This window comes from Somniosus microcephalus, chromosome 3 (genome assembly GCF_052327205.1).
Source record: "Somniosus microcephalus isolate GS21.2 chromosome 3, FLI_Smic_1.0, whole genome shotgun sequence".
Classification (NCBI taxonomy): Eukaryota; Metazoa; Chordata; class Chondrichthyes; order Squaliformes; family Somniosidae; genus Somniosus; species Somniosus microcephalus.
Genome location: NC_140989.1, coordinates 75,497,348 through 75,523,468, shown reverse-complemented (window position 1 = coordinate 75,523,468; position 26,121 = coordinate 75,497,348). Strand labels below are relative to the sequence as shown.

General features: G+C 44.1%; 1 protein-coding gene across 1 annotated transcript in view; it reads left to right on the top strand.

The window, feature by feature from the left end:
- Positions 1-11,759: 11,759 nt before the first annotated feature.
- LOC147121146 (potassium channel subfamily K member 2-like) overlaps positions 11,760-26,121 on the top strand; it is a 214,280-nt gene continuing 199,918 nt past the window's right edge. Inside the window, exons 1-2 of the mRNA XM_085977734.1 lie at positions 11,760-11,784; positions 12,363-12,718. Of these exons, the coding sequence (XP_085833860.1) occupies positions 11,760-11,784; positions 12,363-12,718 (381 nt within the window). The remainder of the gene's footprint in view (positions 11,785-12,362; positions 12,719-26,121) is intronic.

Here is a 26,121-nt window from a genome sequence, read left to right as displayed (position 1 = left end):
TTACCTCAGGCTTTCTACAAAGAACTTTGCTCACTTTCACAATTAAAAATGTTCCGTTTCCAAGCCCACTGCTGAAAGAGTTCTTCTTCCTGCAGCTTCCTCCGGTAGAATGCAAGCTGTATGCTTGCTTTTACTAGGCACAGCTGTTTCGGACGTACCTGGACTGAAGCATTTGAGAAAAAAATCGGAACTTTGTGCTGGTAGCGCTGCCTTTCCTGCGCATGCATTTGATCTGTCAAGCGCTTTCTTGACAGATCGGAAATGCCGGTTTCTAACGCATGCGTTGTGCATGCCTGAAACTGGCATTTCCGATGTCCCTACAGGTGAGTACACAGCACGTACCCACCCGTAGGGATCGGAATATCCGGGCCAATATATGCACCATATTGGTTTGCACTCAATCCTGTTTACCAGAGATACGTGAATCTCTACAAATTGGTGAGCCAGTCAGGAGTGCAACAGGGTCAAAACGAGTTGAGGACGGGTTCGGTCTATAATGGTACTAGGCGTTCTTATTGAGTTGTAAAGTAAAAACGAAATGGCAGATGCGTATTTTAGAGAAAAGGTTGCGAACAGTCTTTCAGATAAGCCAGGGGCTCCGGAGCCCCAAGCAGTAATCGGAATAGTGCAGGGTGATGAGAAGAGTGAGAAGAATTACTCTGAGATTTGGGGTGAGATAGCATCCCAGGTGGGCGCGAAGAAATGCAAAGTTAAGGAAGCCAGAAATAGTCTGGCTTACGCGGCCCACTTGTGTGCTGTTCACTTGGGAGGCGAAGTTGTACTCCTGAAAGAGAGAAATGCACAACTTGAAAGAGAGTTACAGGACTGGCAAGGCCGACATGCCACAGTCCGTACACTTCTCCATCAAGAACAATCTTTGGCCGGTGAGGCACGGCTTGCCTCAAGACGCTACCATCAGGTGCTTGAGGATAACAAGGCTTTAAAAGTAAAAAATGAATCCCTGATCTCACAACTTGAGGACGCCAGGGGAGCCTTGAGGGAATTATTTGAAAAAACCCCTCTGGTGAGCACTGACCATACTCACTGCGAATGAAAAATTATGGAATTGAGGGGAAAGCTGGGGAGACAAACAGCTGCTGTTGCGGCCATTAGTCGCCTTAAACCAGGGGATCCCGGTATTAACTGGGATGATCTAACAAGAAAAGCCCAATACAATAATAACCCCATCTGAGTCCAAAGTGTCGGTGGTGGAGGGTCCTTTGACTCCACAAACCCCTCCCCAGTCGGGAGACAAACGCCATGTAATCTGTTATAACTGTTATAAGCCCGGACACTATGCTTGCGACTGCCGCAATAGTCGACGTCCAAGTAATGGCCCACGCTGCCAACCCCCAATCCATGAAGGTAATGGGTCTGATTTGAACTCTCTGCAGCAGCAGCTTGAACACCTTTTGGCAGTAGTTGAGGCCATGAAGCACAGTCAGGCGGGGGGGGCGGGGGCAAAACATTTTGGCTGTTTCTCATAGCGGAAATGTGCTCCAGACTCACGGACCCAGTGACGGTCAGAGGCCTCCACGGTGACCACATCTTCGCCTGTCTGGTACGGGGAGGACGGACGACCCTTTGTCCGGGCCACTGATCATGGAGGCCGCCGCCATGTTATGCTTGTGGATTCTGGTTCTGCCGTGACTATTTTACATGACCCTGCTCCCTTTTCCCATTCTAGCTCCACCCTAAACCTCTCTGGCTTTAATCCTTCTACTCAGTTAATCAGGGATTGAGCTCCACAGACTTGTCCATCGATGGGAATTCCGTTGATGTTCCATCTCCTGTATATATGGCCACCCATGACCAGAAAGGTATCCTTGGAAGTGACACGCTGCACAACCACTGTGCTGTCCTCGACTATGCTAATGATTGTCTTTGGTGGCACTTTAATGAGGGACCACCGACACCTATTTCAGATGCCCATTCAGTATATGCAATTAAAAAACCCGAGGATTTCACCCTTCCCGGGACTGAAGACCTCCATGGTTAATACATTAATTCATAAATTTTCAGAGGTTTTTGCTGAGTCCAAACATGATTGTGGTAGGATGTCGGGAGATGAGGAGATTAATGGACCCTCCCACCCTCCTGTTAAGCAGTATTCCATTCCGACTGAGAGTAAACCTTATGTTCGGTCTACTATCGATTCATTGTTAAAGCAGGGTGTTATCCGCACTGGCACTTTTACCACTAATTCTCCAACCTGGCCAGTTAAGAAGCCAGACGATTGCTGGCGTCTAACAATTGATTATCGCAAGCTTAATTCGGTAACCCCAGCTTGCACCCCTGTTGTTTTGGAAACCCCCCACTCTCCTGTCCCAGATTCCACCAGCTAGCTGCTACTTCTCCACCTTTGACATTTCAAATGGCTTCTGGAGTATCCCTGTTAAGTCAGAGGATCAGTACAAGTTTGCCTTCACTTTTGAAGATCAAATTTATACATGGACATGTTTGCCTCAAGGCTTTCACAATGCCTCAACTATATTCCACAAACGGATGGCTCAAGCACTGAAACCTTTTTTGAGACCCAATTGCCTGCTGCAGTATGTTGATGACCTTTTGCTTGCAACACCTGACAAACAGACACATATTAAATTAATGGAAGAGCTATTAGACCTTCTTCTAAAAGCTGGGCTGAAAATTAACCCAAAAAAGGTACAACTGTTACAGCCAGAAGTGACATTTTTGGGGGTTTCTGTGGGACAAAAGGGATTCAGCCCTGACCAGCTTAAGACTGAGGTGATTCAGTGTTTACCATTGCCCGCATCCAAAACCGCACTTCGCTCCTTCCTGGGCCTAGTGGGACACCAGCGCTCATTTATTCCCAGATTTGCAGAGCTAGCCAAACCATTATATGAGCTGTTAAAGGGTGAAGAGGATGCTGTGGCCCGTGACTGGACCACCGAACATACAACGGCTGTGTCCCTCCTTAAAACTGCTGTTATGCAAGCCACATGCCTTACAAGCCCTGACCGAGATAAGCCTTTCCAACTGGCGGTGGGATCCACCGATCAGAGTCTTGCTGCTGTTCTGTGCCAAGAGGTACAGGATAAACTTATACCAATCGCATTCGCCTCCCATATTTTGAATGGCGTGGAAAAGAATTTCACTGTGTGTGAGCGACATCTGTTAGCCACTTTTTGGACAGACCCTGGTAAGACCCTGCTCCATGCAGACCTCTTCGTTTCCCTTTGGGACTCTTTAAATTCATGATCTGCCCCTGTCTATGTTGGTAAGGTAAAGTCCCATTCACGTTCTTCAGATGTACATACCCAGGGTAACTCACGGGCAGATCATGCTGTCAAGGACGCCGCCATTAACGGTGACCTCTGGCAAGCCCCTACCCCTCCCTTAAGATCAGTCTCGAGTATCCAAGGTGGGGACATCGACCTCCCTTCCCTCCAGTCCAGTTATTCCCCCAATGCAGTTGTTATTGCATGGCATCAGAATGGATGTCCGTTACCTCAGCCCACTCCATGGGCTGCGGACACACAATTGGCTCCGGATCAGTCTGGGGAAGCTGCTCCCCCATTAATGTTCAACCCCCGCATGCGGTGGCTATCATCTGGTCTTCCGGTTGTCTGTGTTCCCCCATCTATGGCACCCGAAATTTTTGATCTCCTGCACTCACACCCGGTCGGAGGGCACTATTCAGCTGATGCAACTGTTCAGAAACTACGCAAATTTGCATGGTATCCTGATTGCATCACAGATGTCACTCATAGGGTGAATCGTTGTCTTCCCTGTTTACAGCACAATCCAAGTGCCCACACTAATCGGGCACTGTTGCGCAGTCCCCCTCCTCCCGATGGGCCGTGGACCCACCTTCAAATTGACTTCATAGGGCCTCTACCTACAGGACCTTCAGGCTTGCGGTATTGTCTGGTTATAGTTGATAAATTTACTAAATGGGTGGAGGCTTTTCCATGTAAAACAAACACCGCATTGACAGCGGCTCGCCTTCTATTGGGTGAGGTGATCTGCAGGTGGGGAGTGCCAATTCAAGTTGATAGTGATCAGGGATCCCACTTTACCACCCAAATTTTTACCGAATTACAACGGATAATGGGTAACTCGCATAAACTTCACATCTCCCATCACCCACAATCATCTGGAGTGGTGGAAAGAGGAAACCGAACTCTGAAAACTATGTTAAACAAATTTTGTGCAGATCACCCCACCAAATGGTCCAGTATGTTGCCAATGTGTCTAATGGCTATTAGATCCACTCCGTATAGCACAACAGGTATCTCGCCCTACCAGGCTATGACCGGGTGACTAATGCGAATGCCAGCCCATCTGTTAACCCCTTCAGCCACACCCTTAGTACAGGGAATTGCCAACCAAAAATGGCTTGAAATGGTGGTAGAGAACATAGAACAAACTAACATGTTTGTAGCTAGACAAACAGGCAAATCAAAAAACCAGGCAAAGAAATACTTCAACAAGAAGGTCCGACCATTTGAGTATCAAGTGGGAGATGTTGTAATGGTACTAAACTATGGGAAAAAGCAACATTGCTTCGAACCAAAGTGGAATGGTCCCTTCCCGATTATTGACAGGGCCAGTCCTTCGGTTTATCTGGTGCAATTCTCTGGGGAAAAGGGGAGGGCCAAGGTGGCTAAATGGTACCATATCAATCAGTTGAAAACTGTGAAAGAATAAATATTGCATATTTTGCCTTACAGAACCAGTTAAGAATGATAATGAAACAGGTCGCACGCTGCATCAGTCATCGAACCCTCCTGCTGGGGTTCATCATATTCATAAGACACTCGAACACCTCTCCAATCTCTACGAACTGGGTGGAATACTACAATACCAATGGCGAGGGTACATCATGTCGAGTTTTGAAGGAAATATGTGAAGTAAAATTCATATACGAGGGATGTGTGGTACGTCTATCGACGGTTACCACTTGGAAGCACCACCTTTTGGTTCCTGAAGGAAATGGAGTTCGGGTGCAACTACATTGCAGCACAGAGGGATACAACCTAGAGGCACCGGAAGGCAAAGCCCCGGGATGGTACCGGAAGGTATCCACAGCATTGGTTAAAACTGGACTGATGGGAATACCCTATGAATTAAAGAGCGAATACTGGGACATTAAGAACTATGATTTGAATTGTCCGTCCTTTTGGCCGAGACATGAGGGTGAATACCAGTGGAAAGCCAAGTGGCAAGAAAATAATACGGGAAATAACCCACGATGCTGTGTGGGATGGTGTGTTAGTGGTGGAGGGGTAGTTGTAATAACACAAAAGAGAGAGGAGATCATGGTAAATAAAACCAGTAACAAGAGAGAAAACTGTCCCAAAATAACAGAAGGTCCCGATAATGGTTTAGTAGTAAATCGAACCCATGAGAGCCTGTATAATGATGTTAGATATGAGATTGTCCCAGTGGTATTTAATCTTTCAGCAGTCCAAATGCCAAAGGGCCTGTGCAACCACGCACATGAGCTATTTTACAGTTATCTGGTGAGACAAATAGTTAAGGATTTTATAGAAAGGAATGCGAGAAAAGACAGTGACGAATCTTGGCCCCCAATTGATGGACAATGGTACGAACCAGTGGTAGGTGGAGAAAACGGTACTACTAAGTCGAGAAGGAAGCGAGGGTTAGGAGAATGGCTAGGGATAGGAGCCATGAAATAGAATAGATATAGAATCTATGTGGGAACATGATGAGGCTATGAGGGGACAATTGAAGGGAATTTTAACTGAAATAAATAAGGGAGGTTCAGACCAAATTCAAGAATTGCAAGAAGCACTAAAAACAACCTTAGAAATGGTACACAATTTTCAAGAGATTCAGGACAAGGTTAATGAGATAATCAAAGAATCTGAAGGAAGTAAGGACCAGTTTTCTAAGGGTATCACTTGTGCTATGTATGGGAGTTTCCTACTGGATCAGGTACAGAAGGGTCTGATGGACATTGAAAAGAATCAGATACACAACTTTGTGAATGACAGACATTTAGAGAAATGGTTTAACAAGACTGAACCATGGTATACTGCTAGGAAACATGGGTTAGCTTACTATGTCAAATTTCCATGCCCAGGTGGGGAGAATAATTATTCTCTAGACCCCAAAAGCATTCTCATACTAGTAGTCCTATGGTTGTCCCGATTGAACAAGACAAATAAGTGGGAAGTGTTCAAGGTCGAATCAATAGGATCTATGGAAGGGAAGGTACACAAACAGTATGCAGAATATCCACACTACTTGATTAAGCAGGGCATGACCTGGAAGGCCCCTAATTTGGATCGTTACACTAAGAATAAAGGATCATGGATGTGTAGATGTGACAGTCTTGAGCCTGTGATACTAGCATGTGGGTTCACTGTACATGAAGAATCACCTACTTGCACTATCCAAGTACAAACATCGGGCAATAACCACACTCTGGTCAGTTATCTAAGCCAGGGACATTATTGTGTGACCACCTCTGCTACCCAATATATTCACGGGCTAGACATCTGTCAGGTCAGACAGCCAACCTTCTGCTTAAGACCTCTTGAAATGACTAGAGTAGGAAACGCCCATTTGATTCCCGTAAGAACTCACTATATAACCCAAATACAAGTAAATATTACTATGCAGCAGGAGGCCCTAGAGACAGTGGTAAAATTTGGACATCAAATTCCACCACTATCCCTCAGTTGAAGTCTATCATTGAAAGAAGTAGTACCTCGCAGAAACATTTGGTTAAAATGCAGCAAGACAATGCCCAAATTGAGAAAGCAATAAGCAAGTTAGGGGACCACAGGTGGTGGGAAGTAGCTTATAATGCCAGCCAGCATCCCTGGGCAAGAATGATATCAGCAGCCCTAGTAATTGCTCAATGCCTGGTCTTAATAGTTCTAATTATAATGTCATATTATTTGAGATGCTTGACAGGTCAATTGAACCGTCGAACCAATATTTTAGAGTTGGCACGGTTGGTAGAGGTTCGTAAATGAGAGGTCAAAATAGAGTTTTTCTCCCTCTCAAGGTGGGGACTGTTAGAAACTAGGGGTGCCTAAAAGTGTATATGGCTACATGAATAATACCGTGTTTAAATGATAAGTTTCATTTTCCTAGAAAGCTTGCATTAGAATTTGAGACAGTCTTTTTAATCAGTTAGATTAGGTGAAGCATAAACATTCCACACAGGGGCCCATAGGATGGCCCTGCCAGGCTAGTTATCTGTTGTTTGTAAGTTAGGGTTTTGACTTTGTTAATGTATCATTAATTTGGCCAGTGAAAGCTCAACCTATGTTTCTTCCATTATTACTAATAACCATATTATAATCTCCACAGATAGAATTTGGAGTTTGTTTAGCAGAACTGCTTGTGAAGATAATTAAAAGTTAATTAGGAAAAGACATAGAATGAAAGGAATTTGAGGAGGCTAAGGTATCCATCTTAGAATGGGCATTTGCTAGATGAAGGTGAGATAGCAACTGGCTAATGTGCGACAGTTCTGGCTGGCGCCATGATTAAGAGGGCCTTGTACTTGCTGGCTTAAGGAGGATAGAGTTAAGAGAGATAAGATGGATTCCAATGGAGGAACCTTCAAAATGTAAAAACAAGAAAGATAAATTGGATGAAGTAAAGAGACCCTCTTTTGGGGAGGGATTTCATCCAAGAACCAAGACAAAGAACTTGAGCTGTCATTGGTTGATGAAGTTTTAGAGGAGCCTCTATAGGTTAAATGGTCTTGTCAATAGCTTGGCCTCAGGCCCACCCCTAAAAAGAGAATAAAAAGTGACACCCCAAGGGCTTGCCCACAGACAGTGGAGGGGAGAGTCGAACAGAAGTTGCAAAGAGAAGTTGGGCTGGTCGAACGCTCTTTTGAGAGTGATCCCATGCTCACCATCGGAGGTTCTAGAGTGAAAGAGAGAGCGAGAGAGGGAGAGGCCAAATGCCAGAGAACTGTTCACGCATGCCAGCCATCTGTCCGATCGGGTCCGGTACCAGCTGCTTGTCATGGTCGTATGTTTTTGCTGTATTACTAGTGTGTTATATTCCATCCTAAACTCCGATTAAACACAATATACCCACCATATTGGTTTGCACTCGATCCTGTTTACCAGAGATAAGTGAATCTCTACAGCTATAAGTGGAGGTTTGATGATACCAAATTTGGGTTCATGACAAGCTGTGAGGAAGAGTCCAGGAGGACATAGATAGGTTAATAGGGTGGGAAGATAAGTAGCAGATGCAGTTCAATGTGAAGTTGTGCATTACAGAAAGAAGAACTGTGAAATACAGTATACCCTAAATGGTAAGATTATTAACTGAGTGGAGGAATGGAACAATCTAAGAGTGCAGATACATAAATGTTAAATTTGGAAATGCAAGTAAAAAAGGCCATAAAATATAAATATATTCTGGATTTCATAGAGGGGACATTGAATATAAAAGCAAGAAAGTGGTGTTGAATTTGTATAAGGCCTTGCACTGGCCATAGTTGGAGTATTATATGCAGTTCCAGGCACCCCATTACAGAAAGAAAATTTGAGTCATGGTGAGGGTACAGTGAAGATTCACTAGAATGATACCGAGAATGAAAGGTTATAGTTATAAAGAAAGGTTTAAAAATTGGGGGTGGTTCACAAACAGTGAAAGATAAAGGAAGAATCTGATGGAGGTTTTCAAAATTCTGAAAGGTTTTGAAAGTTAATAGTGAAAAATTGTTTCCACTGAATGTTGGTAACAGTGAAATAGGCTCAATTTATTACAGGAAGAATGAAGGGGAAGGTTAGAAACATTAGGATGATTTTTACCCTGTGTGATGGTGCAAAATGGGTGATATCGAATTAACCACCTATTACACACTGTGCCTGATTTTCCTTTCCATTATGGCATTTGTTTTTGTGACTGGAAGACTGTTTCCAGTGGGGTTCCGCAGGGCTCAGTACTAGGCCCCTTGCTTTTTGTGGTATACATCAATGATTTAGACTTCAATGTAGGGGGCATGATTATGAAGGTTGCAGATGATACAAAAATTGGCTGTGTGATTGATAATGAGAAAGAAAGCTGTAGGCCGCAGGAAGATATCAATGGGCTGGCCAGGTGGGCAGAAAAGTGGCAAATGGAATTCAATGGTAATGCATTTGGGGAGGGATAAAAAGGCATGGGAATACACACTAAATGGTAGGGCACTGAGAAGTGTAAAGGAACAGACAGACCTTGGAGTGCATGTCCGCAGATCCCTGAAGGTAGCAGGACAGGTAGATAAGGTAGTTAAGAAGGCATACGGGATACTTTCCTTTATTAGCCGAGGCATAGAATATAAGAGCAGGGAGGTTATGCTTGAACTGTATAAAACACTAGTTAGGCCACAGCTAGAGAACTGTGTGCAGTTCTGGTCAGCACATTACAGGAACGATGTGATTGCACTAGAGAGGGTACAGAGAAGATTTACGACGATGTTGCCAGGACTGGAGAATTTTAGCTATGAGGAAAGATTGGATAGGCTGGGGTTGTTTTCTTTGGAACAGAGGAGGCTGAGGAGAGACTTAATTGAGGTGTATAAAATTGTGAGGGGCCTAGATAGAGTGGATAGGAAGGACCTATTTCCCCTAGCAGAGAGGTCAATAACCAGGGAACATAGATTTAAATTAATTGACAGAAGGATTAGAGGGGAGTTGAGGAGAGCTTTTTGTCTGGAACTCACTGCCTGAAAAGGTGGTAGAGGCAGAAACACTCATCGCATTTAAAAAGTACTTAGATAGGAACTTGAAGTGCCGTAACCTACAAGGCTGCGGACCAAGAACTGGAAAGTGGAATTAGGCTGGATAGCTCTTTTTCGGCCGACACAGACACGATGGCCCTAATGGCCTCCTTCTGTGCCACAAAGTTCTATGATTCTATGGTATAAAAAAGGCGGCCAATTCGATATCTCCCATTTTACACCATCACCCAAAGTTAAAATCACCTCCATTGTTTCTCGGACATGGAATGCTTTACTACATGTGGCTATTGATGCAGAGACTATAAGATAATTTAAACCAAGTAAGTATGTGAGTAGGAAGAATAAAAGGATTTTGGAAAGTGCAGAGAAATGGGACTGGCGCTCTAGTTGAAGACCCAGCACTGGTAGACAAAGAGCCTTATTCTGTGTTATAATTTCTATGATTCCAAGACTGTGGCCGATATTAAAATTCAGTTGAAATTGATCACCAGTAGAAAGATAACCTTTAAAAAAAATTGAAAATTACAGACTAGCTAATCTTCATGAGATCCGCCACTACATTTCTTAACTAGTATTATTAGCTAACCTACTTTTACATTAGATTTTTATTAAGTCAAAGTAGAGATATTAAAACTAACGCTTATTCTTCAGGGGCATTTTTTGGTTGATGAAAGGCTAGCTGTAAAATTGGCAACTGCCTGAAAACGATCCTGGATAGCTTTTCTGAAACAGTCTTTTTTTCTAAACCAGCGACCTGCAAACTTCAAAGATCTCTGGAGTTTGTTTCAACCGATTGTTATCAAAGTGAAAATATCTATGTACTTATTATGACAAACTTTTTTTTAACCTCTGTTGAAAACGGAAATACCAACTCTTGAGAAGGTCCGACTGGAAAGGTTTATTTTTCTTCTGGTATTTTGTGTTTATGATCAACCACAGCTATTGACTGCTTATGACCCTGACAGATTTTTTGAGCAAAAGCTCCTTGTTACATGCAATCGGTCTTAATTGAGCAGAAAAATGACCACCCTCAGAACATAAAATCCAGATGTGGCTTCTCCACATGTACAGTAGTGGGGCACAAGAGGCTCTAAAAATAGAAGCACGCTTTTCAGAACTGGGTTTCTTGTAACGTTGTAAACTGGATAGCATGTTTAAATTCTTATTGAACTCTTCTCGTGTTAATTCGTAAACTGCTGCTGTTACTGCTGATCATTCATTTGCCTTAATTTGAACAAGAGATATGTGTTTGCACTTAGCGACATTTATTTACTATGCCAGTTTATCTATAATAATGTCTAACTATTTGGAGATATATATATCCCCAATTAACATAAATGGATTTATCGCACACAAACTCCGGCGAATGATAGATACAGCAGAATATTAACATGTTAATGGTCATGCATACAAGTAGGTAGATATGTTATGCAAAATAAATGTGGATAAGCTTGTTAAAATAATAATGATAGTTGTTTCAGCAATAGGTTTCCGGGAAGTCCAATAGCTAATCATGTTTAGTACTTGTCAATATGACTAATTGTTTTCTTCACCGTGTATTTCCCATTCCAATAATAATCAGCATTGCATAATTTAGTTCTGGAATAGTCACGCTGTGGAAAGCAGAGGCGGTCTTCTGGATATGGGAGAATGATTTTAATGGTTGTGGATCCTTTAAATGAAGCGAGGTGTGAGTGTGTACGAGTGTGTGTATGTGAGTCCTTCAGAGAGAGAGAGAGCCCCATGCGTTTGGATTAGGATGAACATGTACGAGCCATGTGGCAACAACATCCACTCCTAAATGCCTGACTCTCCTATTGAAAATGAACAAAAAGATTGCTGATATAAGAAAATAGGGTGAATTTTTCGTGAAAGAAGTAAGTACCAGCCGCCTCCGTGGGCAGCACTTCAGTTTGTTAAATGCATTTTAAAAGCGTCTGTTGCTATTGTCATTCTGGAATTAATGCTGAGCAAGGTTTTGCAGAGATGCATATTTTATTAGGCTATACTTAGGTCGGCTTTACAGAGAATCTACTAGCTAGATGTGAAAGATATTTTTCAGAAAATGGTTTTGTCCCTAGTTGAGCTCTGTAAATGTTTACGATCTTTTTAAATGAACACTACCTGACTGAGGCTCTGAGAATGAGCACTTAGCGTAATTTATTCAGAATTCCTATTAAGATGCACATTTTTTCATTGATTTCTTATAAAATGTACAGCACTTTGCTTTTTGCCGACAGTATAATTAATAACTTAATTTAGCGAGCACATTGAAACACGGGTTATTTTCAAGCATTTTCATTCAAATACATTTTTTTTTACTAGGGCAGGAACTTGAAAAGACTTGCATGTGATCTACATTGTGAAGAATACATACCAAAAACAGGCTTCTTTTTTAAAACCACTCCTTAAACAATTGTTGAGACAAAGTGCATCGATGGTGATATTGTATGACTCCATACATGTACCCCACATTCATTAGTTCTGAGCTGTTCAATATGTTTCAAGCTGATTTACTTACACCATCAAATATGAATTGTGACGTTTGTCCCTTATCATATTGCAGATATTTTTTGTACATATTTACAACTTAACCATCCATGATGTAAATTGATTTTATTGCCTTGAAAATAGTGAACCAGTAAACCCGTTTCAATTTGGTTGACAGTGAAAAGAATCCGATGTATTTATTTATATGTTTGTTTTTGCCCAGTGGCAGCGCCTGACTTACTCGACCCCAAATCCGCAACTCAGAATGCTAAACCGAGGCTGTCCTTTTCTACAAAACCGACGGTTTTAACTCCAGGAGATGACAACGACCTGAACCCAACTGTTATGAAATGGAAGACCGCCTCGGCTAATTTTCTGGTGGTGGTGCTTTATTTGATTATCGGCGCCACTGTGTTTAAAGCGCTTGAACAGCCCGCAGAAAGCTCTCAGAGGACCGCAATTATCATCCAGAAATTGGAGTTTCTGGAAAAGCACATATGTGTCAATTCCTTGGAACTAGAACTAATGATTCAGGTAAAAAACAAACAGGCGCTTTACCAGTTACTTACACATTGACTATAACTTGATTAATGATTTGCATGATATGAAATATGTAATACATGAACAAAACTTGCAATAATTGGATGCACAATGACTGAGCAATTGAGGTCTTGAATGTTAGTATAAACTCTGCATTCCATTGTTTCCTATTTTGTACTTTGTTTAATGCCAATAACTTGCATTTATATAGCGCCTCTAATGTAGTAAAATGTTCCAAGGCGCTTCACAGGAGTGTTATCAAACAAAATTTGACACCGAGCCACACAAGGTGATATTAGGACAGGTGACTTGGTCACAGAGGTAGGTTTTAAGGAGCATCTTAAAGGAAGAGAGTGAGGTAAAGAGGCAGAGAGGCTTAGGGAGGGAATTCCATGCGCTTAGGGCCCAGGCAGCTAAAGGCACGGCTGCCAATGGTGTAGCAAATAAAGTCAGCACAGAGATATCAGAGGGTTGTAGGGCTGGAGCAGATTACAGAGATAGGGAGAGGTGAGGCCATGGAGGGAATTGAAAACAAGGGTGAGAATTTTAAAATCGAGGAGTTGTCTGACCGGGAGCTAATGTAGGTCAGCGAGCACAGGGGTGATGGTTGAATGGGGCTTGGTGTGAATTCGGATATGGGCAGCAGAGTTTTGGATCAATTCAAAGTATATGGAGGGTAGAAGATGGAGGCCGGCCAGGAGAGCATTAGAGTAGTCAGGTCTAGTGGTAACAAAGGCATGGATGCGAGTTTTAGCAGCAGATGAGCTGAGGCAGCGGTGCAGGCGGATGATGTTACGGAGCTGGAAGCAGGCGGTCTTGGTGATGGAGTGGATATGTGGTTGGAAGCATATCTTAGGGTCAAATAGGATGCCAAGGTTGCAAATGGTCAGGTTCAGCCTCAGACAGTGACCAGGGAGAGGGTTGGAGTCGCTGGTTAGGGAACAGAGTTTGTGGCAGGGACCAAAGACAATGGATTAAAGTGAAACAGACCACACAATGTTTGGTAAACTGTGACAATATGAAGACATTTATGCACTGCTGATTGTAAGGTGCATTGAAATTTCAATGTTAGAATTACTACAAAGTATCTGTGTAACGGCAGTGACATTACAGTATAACTCCGAGTCAGACCACAACCCAAATTCAGAGAGATGCGGTGTGAGGCCCCACTCTCCACCCCAGCATTCTTACACTGCATAGGTTTAACACTGCATACCATATAACTCTAAAGCAGCGCTAAACCAGGTTTAAATAAAGTGATCAGAGGGTCCCATGGATCTTCTGAGCACTTTTTAATCATGCCTGGAGTTAACTGTATGGATACCTCCAATGTGTTCTCCAAACGCCTCGGTGCAAAATGGGCAGCTAAGCATCCAATGTGTCAGGCGAGGCGTGCACGTTCATTATGTGTCAGAAGTGCGCCGCCCATCATGTTGGATTGGGCTGATCCATAGGCGTTGTCTTTGGTCCCCGCCACAAAATCCGTTCTCTACCCATCATCTCCATCCCTCTCCCTGGCCATTGTCTGAGGTTGAACCAGACCGTTCGCAACCTTGGCATTCTATTTGGCCCTGAGCTGAGCTTCCGACACCACATCCTCTCCATTACCAAGACCGCCTACTTCAACCTCTGTAACATCGCCTGTCTCCACCCCTGCCTCTGCTCATCTGCTGCTGAAACCCTCATCCATGCCTTTGTTACCTCCAGACTCGACTATTCCACTGCTCTACTGGTTGACCTCCCACATTGCACCCTCCGTAAACTTGAGCTCATCCAAAACGCTGCTGCCTGTATTGTAAATCGCACCAAGTCCCATTCACCCATCACCCCTGTGCTCACTGACATATGTTGGCTCCCAGTCCGGCAACGCCTTGATTTTAAAATTCTCGTCTTGTTTCAAATCCCTCCATGGCCTCGCCCCATTCTATCTCTGTAACCTCCTCCAGCCCTACAACCCTCCAGGATCTCTGTGCTCCTCCAATTCTGGCCTCTTGTGCATCCCTGATTTTAATCGTTCCACCATTGCCGGCCGTGCCTTCAGCTGCCAAGGCCCCAATCTCGGGAATTCCCTCCCTAAGCCTATCTCTCCTTTAAGATGCTCGTTAAAACCTACCTCTTTGACCAAGTTTTTGGTCATCTGTCCTAATATCTCCTTATGTGGTTCAGTGTCAAATTTTGTTTGATAACGCTACTGCTATGTTACTATGTTAATGGCGGTATTTAAATGCAAGTTGTTGTTGTTGTCATTTGAGGCTGCTAATTGGGCCTGTTTTCTGACTGTGAAACTGACAGCTGAGAAGAAGATTTTGCTGGTGTCGCACATTTTTTAGCTGCCTTCAAAACAGTTGTACTGCAGCAAGGAAGGCAGGATGGAGCAGGAGTTGCTCACCAAAGAGGTAGGAGGAGGGCATTGTGCAGGAAGCCATATCCACAGTGGGTCTCCAGGGAGCGTTTCTACATGAATTTTGGGAGGAGCAACGACTCAGGCACCTTCACCAGAAAGGAGGCTGTTACTGAGCTATGTCACTTGCTGCAGACACAGGGCATAGTCAGCATTGCCTGTGTCTGTCAAGGTCATTGTGACTCTTAACATTTATGCCACAGGCTCCTTTCAGGCTGCAGCAGGTGACTTCAGGGACATCTCCCAGTTTTCAGTCCATCGCTGTACCAGGCAGGTCATCAAGGCTCTCTACATCAGGAAGAATACCTACATCTCATTCTCCATGGACAGAGTGAAGCAGAACGAGAGAGCACTAGGCTTTGTATGCATGGCAGGCTTCCCTAGGATCCAAGGTGTGGCCTTGCGTGACTCCATCTCCAGCCTAGAATCTTTGTGACTAGAAAGGGATTCCACTCCCTCAACATCCAGCTGGTTTGTTACCACAGACAGCACATCATGCAGGTCTGTGCCCGGTATCCTGATGGTGGTTATGATTCACCTATCCGTTACCAGTCCTCTGTTCCATCTTTGTTTCAACCAGGCCTTCAGGTCACAGGCCGGCTACTGGCCGACAAGGGCTATTCCCTTCAGACATGGCTGATGACTCCTGTCAGGAGCCTGGGCAGAGTTGCAGAGCTGACTTATATACTGCCACCAAAAACATAATTGAGCAGACAATTGGTATGCTCAAGCAATACTTCCGCTGGCTGGATCTATCGGGAGGAGCCTTGCAATACAGCCCTGTGTGGCTATCCAGATTTGCCATATTCTTCTGCATACTCCATAGGGGAAAAATTTGGTTGCTTTGCGCCTTTCATTAGCACCCTAAGAGGGCGCTACTGGGGTGCAAAGCAACTAGCGCCCGGGTGCGGCGATGTTTGCGCGCTTGCGAAATTGACCAGACATTTTGTGACAACGCTAAACACTACCACCACAATCTCCTGCGCCAGTAGACCGTGACGTCAGTCAAGTGTGCAACACCGCGGTGGTGCCCTGGACCGGATATTGAGTGGTGCCCCCTGTCTTACCGCCTGCTGCTAGAAACGACAGGTAGAGGGGAGCGTTTTGCAGTCGGGAAGTGACTGGGGAAGCGCTATTTAAAGGCGGCCGCTTCCTGCCTTTTTTTGTCAGCGATATTTTTGCACCTCTCATTCTGAGAGAGAGAGAGAGAGACTTCTGGAGAGATTCAACGCTGTGTGAAGGAGTTTTGGGTACTGAGCAGCACTTTGCAGGTTCATTTTGATTTGACCTTCCTTGCATCGATTTAAAAGAGACTATGGGGGCTGCACTCTGAGCACTTTCCCTGGGTCTCTCCATTGTTCTTTCCAGCAGTATTGTTGTACAGGTCTCTCCAGGCTGAGATTCAAGGCTGCAATGAGCAGGGTGTGGATGGAGAGCAAGATTGACCCTCCCCTTTAAGAACTGGCCGGCACCAGTGTTTCTGTGTTTCATTGCTAACTGACATCACATGAGCTTCGCCAGCACTCTGAGGTAGCACCTCGCTCCTCGGCGTTAGCGCCTTAAGAGAGGTGTTTAGCGCCTGATTTAGCTCTCCAATCGCCTCCAGGGGTGATAGAAGCCAAGTTTGCAGTCGGAGGCGATAATTAGCACCAGGCGCTAAACTTTGCGCCCGGCTGATAATTGCGCCCCAAACGGGGCGATACCGAATTTCTCCCCCCATGACTTTGCCATCATGAGGGATCAGCCCTTAGCACCACCTGGGCAGTAAGAGCTTCAGCAGGAGAAGGAGCAGGAAGAGGAGGAAAGAGCAGCATATAGAGGAGGAAGAGCAGGAGAGGCATCGGCCACTAGTGTCCCTTGCTGCCAGAGCTCTCAAAGAGCAGCTCATTGAAGAGCGCTTCACGTGAACCATCCCTCCTATCCCTAATACACCAAGAGCTCCACAATCCTTATCACCACCCACCTTTCTATCACCATCCGATTGCCTTCCTGCCTTATGGGTCTTGCACTCACTTCACTATGAATAAAAACACCAACACAAAATTCAGAACAAAAACCAAATTTATCAAACAACTCCATTCCATTTCTATCTAACAGTTAATAGCAATAGTTATGAATCACCCTTGTGCAAGCCTGTCTTTTTTGCTCATTTACCTATCCTAGTGTTCCTACAAGGTGTTTCTCCAGTGGCTACATCTTGGGAGATGGAAAGCTATTGAGCTTCCATTGAGGACACTTCAAATGACTGTGGTGTGGAACCATAAGCAGCTCTGGGCCTGGCTGCAGACTGCAGAATCTCATTGTTCACACGCTCACTGGCAGAATGTCCAGTGCACCTAACGTTTCCTGGTGTATGCCCATCAGCTTTCATTGGTAGCCCGTTTTTGGGCACGATTCAACATCTGGGCCCAAAACATTAACTGCTGGGTGAGATCTTTCTCCTGGGCAGAAGAACAGCAGTTCCAGCCAGGCAGTGTAAATGCCGAACTGGAACCAGTACTGCAGCTACAACTGGTTGCTCCAGTGTAAGTGGTGCATACAATTATTTAGCTGTTACATTGATACTCTTTTCTGACTTTCTTTTCTGTCTTCTGTTACAACCAACTAAGTAGTCATAATGTCCCCTTGATTTACCGGTGCACCAGTGAATGAGGGTTATTAGTTTTATAACATTAAAACTACAGGAAGGAAACACCTACTTAAATTTAATATTAGTGTAGTAGGTGGAATGAATTAAAACCCAAAATTTATGCTGCTCCATACAGCAGCCTGTGAGATCAGTACTATGCTATGAAGCAGTAAATATGGCAGATTTACAGAGGCAGGAGTACATTTATGACCTATTTGTAGAACTGAAGTTGAGAGTTTAGGTTTTGATTTCCTTTCCATGGCCAGTGATAAATCTGTACATGGCTTTTTAATATTTTGTATTTGTGTCAAGCAATAGAGATGAATGTTCATACAAACGCCACAATGCATTGTTGAGTCAAATGTTGCATTTGAAGTTAAGACAACAACAACTTGCATTTATTTAGCACCTTTTACATAGTAAAACATCACAAGACACTTCACTGGAAGGTTATCAGACAAATAAATTGACACCGAGTCACATTAAATAGGTGACCAAAAGCTTGGTTAAAGAGGTAGGTTTTAAGGAGCATCTGAAAGGAGGCGAGAGAGGTGGAGTGGTTTAGGGAGGGAATTACAAAGCTTAGAACCTGGACAACTGAAGACATGACCGCCAAGGGCGGGGCAAAGGCAGTCGGGGCTGCACAAGAGGCCAGAATTGGAGGAAGGCAAACTTCTGGAAGGATTGTAGGGCTGGAGGAGGTTACGGAGATAGGGAGGAGCGAGGCCATTTGAACACAAAGGTGAGAATTTTAAATTTGAGGCAAGCATTGTTAATAGCACTTTTAATGTTATTATATTGAATTGCTGGTCTGGGAGCCAATGTAGGTCAGCAAACACAGGTGTAATGAGTGAACAGGATCTGGTGCGTGTTAGGATATGGGCAGCAGAGGCAGTCTTGTAAATTTCCATTTAATGAATGTTCAAGATGTTGGCTAGTCACTTCTGAAGAGAATCGTCGAATCATAGAATGATACTGCACAGAAGGAGGCAATTCAGCCCATCGTATTTGTGTCAGCTCTTTGAAAGAGCTATCCAGTAAGTCCCATTACCCTGCTCTTTCCCTATAGCCCTGCAAATATTTCCACTTCAAGTATTTATTCAATTCCCTTTTGAAAGTTATTATTGAATCTGTTTCCATCACCCTTTTAGGCAGTGCATTCCAGATCATAACAACTCGCTGCGTAAAAAATGTTTTCCTCATAGCGCCTCTGGTGCTTTTGCCAATTACCTTAAATCTGTGTCCTCTGGTTACTGACCCTTCTGCCACTGGAAACAGTTTCTCCTTATTTACTCTATCAAAACCATTCACGATTTTGAACACCTCTATTAAATCTCCTCTTAAGTGAGACATAATGGTGCGTGTGTTTATACATGTGGGATTGTTAAACTTAGTCATAGTGACTTTGAAATTGAATTAAAAACTAAAGCGATGAATAATTAAAAATGTGATGAATTAAATAATACTTTTTTCAAGTAAAACCTAATTAATTTGTGACTTTAATGTTTGTGAGTTATTTAATCCAACAAATGGCATTCATTATCTGACATTTTTGCTGAGAAATCTGTGATATCTATCAATATTTGAACCATATACCCCTCCATAAATCTCACACAAAGAAATTCATACTTAATGTTAATAAGATGGCACACTGATACTTTTACTTTTACATCATTTAAAGTTTTTTTTGATGAGCATTGTCTTGAGACTCTCTAAACTGCTATAGAACTGCAGGCCATTAGCTAAATATATTTTGACAAGTGACAAGTATAGAATCTACACTCTCAAACTGTAGGAAGCTCTCAGTAATAGATGAGTTTATGCATCACATCTGTACTGATAATCATTTGGCTCTTTTCACATTCCAGCTGTGAAACAGTTGACAATCAGTAAAACTTTGGTCTTCCCACATACATGGAATAAGTATTCCTCAGTTCTCAAATGTATATCTTTTATATGTTACAGATAATTATTAATTGTCCTCAGTTTATACCACATGTGTGTCTGGGAACCATAAAGTTATTTGTCATCAATGGTGAGAACTAGGATTACTTGTCTTTCAGTTCACTGAGTCTATTAAATATTGAATTTTCTAAAATAAATTAAAAATGATTAAAATAAGGAACATTTTGTATTGCAAACCCTTCTCCTTTCCTTGACTGAACAATTTATATTGATATAAGAATTCAAGATCTAGTGTTCAGATGTAGATCCATTTCACATCATGGAGCTTACATCCATGATTCTTGACATGCTGTGTAGACCATTCCGTCAAACATGGACTGAGCGGTCAGCTCTTTGAACACGACAGTGGCACCCACCATAAAGGAGCCTCTGCTCACAACTCTGACAGTTTCTATGGCAGTTCACACTGCTGCCATGGAAGCTTAGACTTCTGTCAGCTTGGCTTTGGGGACCAATGTTGACAGGGGCTTTCAGAGTGTCACAACACTCTCGCACTTTGTTCTCGCGCAGAGCGTCAAAGTGCTGAGATTCAGCCCCAGGAGAGTGGCATTGGCTCCATGGGAGAAGCACTGGCTGGCCTCTCTCAGGACAACATCTGGCCTGCTTCCCCACCACCCATTCCGCCAGTGCCATTGTTACAGCCAGCTGGAGCAGATTGCCCTGGCCTGCGCTGAGATACTGCAGTCTGTAGCAAGGCTATCAAGGCCCGGAGCTGCTCAAGGTCGCCCACCATGGCCAATTGAAGTGTCCTCAATGGAAGCTCAGCAGCCTGCCACCTCCAAAGCTTTAGCCACTAGGGGCATACGTTGGAGAAGCACTAGATTTTGAGGCAATAGCCTCATTTAGATTTGGCAGATGAGCTGAATTGAGGCTTCAAGATTGCACTGGGGCAACCGCCAGCAAGGTAGGTTGCGGGAGGCGTGGGGGTTGCGATTGCGGAGGGCGGGGAGGTAATCTGGCCCCAGCAAGCAGGTTATTTTTGTGTCCCCAGCTCCTCTGGGGCCACAAAAATAATTCAACACATACCTTTGGCGGGTCTCTTCAGTTTCTACCAGTTCTGACTAAAAATGGCAATCGGGGTCCTATGTACATCATAGGACTCCTATATCCCTATTAAAAGAGGCCTATCACCTGTTTGTGTGTTGTAACTTTCAAGTTGGTTGTGTATGTACCAGTGTTAAATGCTGCCTAGATGAGCAAGTAGCATTTGTGGATGGTTACATAGCAAACTGATGAGCTGCAGGTAATGCAATTAACTCTGAATCAGTGCCAGGAGTCACTGTTACTGCAATTTGTGAGTTCATTGCATTCAGAGGCACTTACGCTGGCACTGGTGCAGATCTACATGCTGCTGATGGCTGCCAACTGGCTGTTATTAAGTTGCTCCATGTATATCACTACTGGAAGGTAGTGACGTGTTAGCTGATCTGTGTAAGCATAGAACAGTGGGCATCTATGAGCTTTCAGGATCACTTAGTCATGGTTACCTAGTAATGATTTTTCAAGTGAGGCTGAAGCTAACCAGATTGTATTATGTGGGCTTGTACCCCTAACTCTCAATCAGCAGTAGGAGCATTTGGGTGAGGTGCTCTGCCAGTGTCTTTCGTTTGCATAATTCAGGTCTTCATTGTAGATTCCACTGGTATTGCTACTTGTATATAACTATTGCTCCAGGGCATCAGCTATGCGGAGAAGGTTGTGCATATCTAGCTGTTGGATTTTGTTAAACTATCCAGACAACCTTCCATTGCTGAAGTTAAGGAGATAAATGATCTGCAATATGTGCTGTTGCTGTAACATCTATGAAAACAGGCCCATGGAGATCTATATCCATATATAATTCAGGGGCACTGGGCATGATAGGTCTATGTCCCATACCAGCTATCCCCTCATCAACCACCATCACTGCTATTCTTTCTTCACCAGTGCTTGGCGCCTCACCATCCTGTGCTTCATCATTAACACCATTACGTACTTCTTCTATGATGTGTGAATCTGTGCTGGTGCCTGGTGCAAGTGGGGGTGGCGAAAGTTGGTGTGAAAGTGTGTTTTTGGGAGTAGCTGTTAGGTCACTGGGTTCTGTAAGGAGAACAGGTGGTACACTTAGAGTGTATAAATGCGCTTATCTATTTGGCTACTGCATTGTCACTGTGTGCCCTATTATGCTGTTGTGGACAATTAGTGTGTGTTGTTTCTGTGTGTGTTTGTCTATGGACAACCTCAACACATTCTAAAATTCTCCTTCCAAAAAAATCTACATTCTAAAATTCTCCTTCCAAAGAAATCAACCATAATCTCTTCACATGGAGAGATTTGCTCAATGTGTGGGCTCGCCCACCTGTTTTCTGCTGTGCCCTTCTGTCATTTGGCAGTTTTGCCTTTAAACATAACAGCAGTGGAAACTGCAAATGTTGGAAACAGAAATAAAAAGAAAAAATGCTGGGAGTACAAAGGAGGTCTGCTAGTATCTGAAAACAAATGATAGGCTAAAGTTTTGAATAGGGGCCCTTCCATAGACCTTTAAAAGGAAGACAACCAAGTTCCTTTATATATTTGAAAAGGAAAAATTTGCATGGGATATGGGGATAGAGCAGGGGAGTGGGGCTCATTGGATAAAGCTTTCAAAGAGCCGGCACAGGCATGATGGGCCGAATGGTCTCCTTCTGTGCTGTTTGATTCTATGGGCTGGATTTTCCAAGCCCCGAGGAGGCAGGAGCTGCCGGTAAATTCGGAGGAAGTGGGGGCGGATGGTAAAGCTGCCCCCATCCCGCCTCCGTGCCCTTTTGCCAGGAGGCGGGAAGATGTGCAGCTTCGGGTCCCATCTCCTGGAGGCGGGAAAGGCATTTAATCCTTTTAACTGCCTATTAACAGGTAGTTAACAGGCAGAAAAAAGGATTAATGCCATTTTACCTTCACAGGTGAAGGCTTCCCAACCTCGGAGAACCCCGCCGAGTTGGAGGAGATGTGGAGGAGGTCTGCGGCGGTCGGAGGCACCTGGAAGTAAGGTGTAGAGTTGAGTGATGGGTGCAAGTGTGGACTGGTGAGTGTGCAAGGTGAGTGATAAGTTTTTAAAAGTGTTCACTTACCTTGTTTTATTTCTACAGCCTTCAGCCGTGGTGGATCGGGAGAGCTGACATCCTCCTTGTCAATTTCACAGACTGGCTGATGGAACCTCTGTACCAACAGCCATGTGAAATTTACAAATTTGAAAGGTTTGATGAGTCCTGAACACAAGAACTCATCAAACTAAAGAGAATGTCAGTGTTTGACAACTTCACAGAGCTGTCAAATGCTGACATTTATTCTTTCAAGAAGCCTTGACAGATGGCACGTCTGGCGTTGATGTGCTCTGTCAGTGACTTCCTCCCTAATTGGCCTGCTGAGCCCGCAGGGCTGGCTTAACAAGCTCAAGCAGGGGAAAATCCCTCTGGTCGGTCAGGCGAGGATGGAGGCGCGACATTGACATGACAAGCAGCTGTCCTGCCTGCAACTCGCCTCCATTCACAAAATCCAGCCCTATGATGCTACAGAACTAACCAAAACATAGGAGCGAGCAGGACAACAAAGACATGTTGCTAATAAAATATAACTACTAATGCAGAGATGCAGCTAATGTGTTTAAAAGCCTGTGAATAGTATTTTTGTGAAAAGTGAAAAGTTAGGCTATGAAAGTTCATTCTATATATTGATTACTCTTTTGGGATCGGGAAGGATCCCAACGTAACTTAGGTGGAAGTTCGTCACGAACCCTGTTTACATGCGTAAATGGGGTTTCCGTCAAACTTCCACTAACGTTATGGCAGCAGAGCGGGAAAAGTTCTGAAGAAATTCACCCCTGTTATTATCGCTTACATTCGTGTGTCAAACAGCATGGTCCCGATTTTAAGAGCCTCTGCCCAACAGGAACAGGTCTGAACTTACCACCCTGTTCCGGCTCCTGATCCGCCGCCATCATTTTGTTCAGGGACTTCACAAGGACAGCCCAGGAGTCCACCAGAAGCAGGCAGGAGCCTCATTATAATATTCAAATCAGGCTCTTAAAATGTTAATAGGACCCTGATGCCATTTTTGCCACAAAACCTGGAAGAACAGTGCAGTACTGGACCGTATAAGTCTAAAATCTCTTAAAGGGACACACCTGCAAGGACTGAAATCTTTTGAATCTGTTTGGAAATAACCTGGCTTGATTTATGCAAACTTGGAAATCACTGCATGTCTGCCTGATTCTGCTACAAAACTTTCAAGAAGCTCAGGGAGGTACTGGATGCAGCAGAATATGGAAGTTATCTTGGCCACCCTACTCTGGTTGGAGGAAGAGAAGCAGTAGCAGCAGCACATGGGGAACCTCAAAGAGCTGCAGTTAGGGCTGTTCGGAGAGGTGGCGGGCTGCTCGCAGGTGTCCTTACCCGGCCCATTGGTCTATAGGCCCAGAGTCACCTCCCTCTGGTTTCTGTCTTGTTTTGCACACTTTGTACAAAAATAATAAATTGCAGGACAACGGAGTATTACAGTTTAAACTCTTTTATGAAGCATCAGGTCTGTGATCTCTCATACAGCACCGTGTGGACAAGATGGAGTTAGGACCCTGGGTCCTCCAAAACAATAGCAGTCCTTACAGATGCCTGCAGGCCAATGACAACTCAGCATGTGATCACATGTGAATATAATAGGTAATCCTTACAGATGCCTGCGGGCCAATGACAATTCAACATGCAAATGTTACATCCCCGTTCTTTTAAAAGAAAAATGTTATGCATTACTTTTAAACCTTCTACCTAATGTTCTCGGTAGCATAAACATATAAGTAAACTCAGCATTTAACTAGCGCTGAAAACATCTCAATGTTTCAATAACGATGTACAGTTATTTTTTTAGGGCAGCAATCCGCCTACACCCTTTGACAGTTCACAAGTCAAGGATAACTCTAGGCTTGACCTCTCGTCCTGACCTTGTGTGGTATGGAACTGAGCATACTCCTGAATCGGTCAACAAATCAGGTTCAGGTTTAGGTTCAGGTAAGTATGATGTGTTTTGTGTATTGCTCTACTCATCACACTCTGTTGAACTGATCCTCTCGTCAGAATGAGGGTGTTGTTCCTTGGTGTTCAGGAGGTGCCTGCGATTGCAGCGGTACACCCGTCCTTCTGGGGTGCGGATGTGATACGATCGCTCAGTGTCAGCTGGCTGGATGATGACTGCTGGCTTCCAGTAGTCATGCTCCTGGATTCTGACGGATTCTCCATTGTGCAGCGGCGGCAGTAGTCTAGTTGACCTGTCATAGTATCTCTTTTGGTGTTGCTGTCTCTGTATATGTTTTGCATGCACTTGCTTGTAGCCGACAACTTGCCAGAGCCTGTCTGGGATACGGTGAGATATCATGGGCTCTTTGACATTTGATGGGCGGCGTTCTAGACAAATGGAATATTTTCCGACAATGTCCTCAATGTGTTTGCACATTCTGGGCCAAAACATAATGTCACATGCTCTTTGTTTGCATTTTTCCATGCCCATATGTCCAGCATGAATTTTTGTCAACATCTCTTCTCTGAGACTGGTAGGAATGATGATTTGCTCCCCTTTGAAGACGATTCTGTTGATTTGTGACAGTTCGTCTCTGTGGTTCCAGAATTTGGATATGCTCTGAGGGCATTTCCTCCTTTCCTCAGGCCATCCTTCATGTATGACTTTGCTCAGCAGTGTGAGTTGTGCATCTTTCTCTGTTCCTGCTCGGATCTCCTTCAGTTTTGAGTCACTCACAGGTAAGCTGTTGGACACCATGTACACCTGCACATCCATGCCTTCACTGAGGCTGCTGTCCTGGTAGCTAAGAGACTTTCTGGAGAGCGTGTCTGCGACAGGAATGTCTTTGCCTGGACGGTGAATGATTGTGAAGTTGTACTTCTGTAGCTGAAGGATCATTCTCTGTCGCCTTGGTGGGGCTGCGGCTAGTGGTTTCCTCATGATTGACTCGAGGGACTTGTGGTCGGATTCCACAATGACTTGTCGGCCATAGACGTACTGGTGGAAACGCTTACATCCAAACAGAATTGCATATAACTCTTTCTCGTTTTGAGCATAGTTGATTTCACTGTCTGTGAGAGATCTGGAAGCGTAGCTGATGGGCTTTCCTTCTTGCAGTAATACTGCACCTAATCCATACTTTGACGCGTCCACTTGTAGTCTGAGCTCTTTGTTGGGGTCGAAGTAGGCAAGAACTGGTCCTGGTTCTCTGGTGATTAGGTCTTTCATTTTCTGAAATGCTGTGTCATGTTGTTTGTCCCACAGGAACTCATTGGATTGTTTGAGCAACTGACGCATGGGTGCGTTGATTTCGGAGAGGCTCGGGGCAAACTTGGCTAAGTAGTTAACCATGCCTAGTACTGTCTCTAGCTCTGCGCGGTT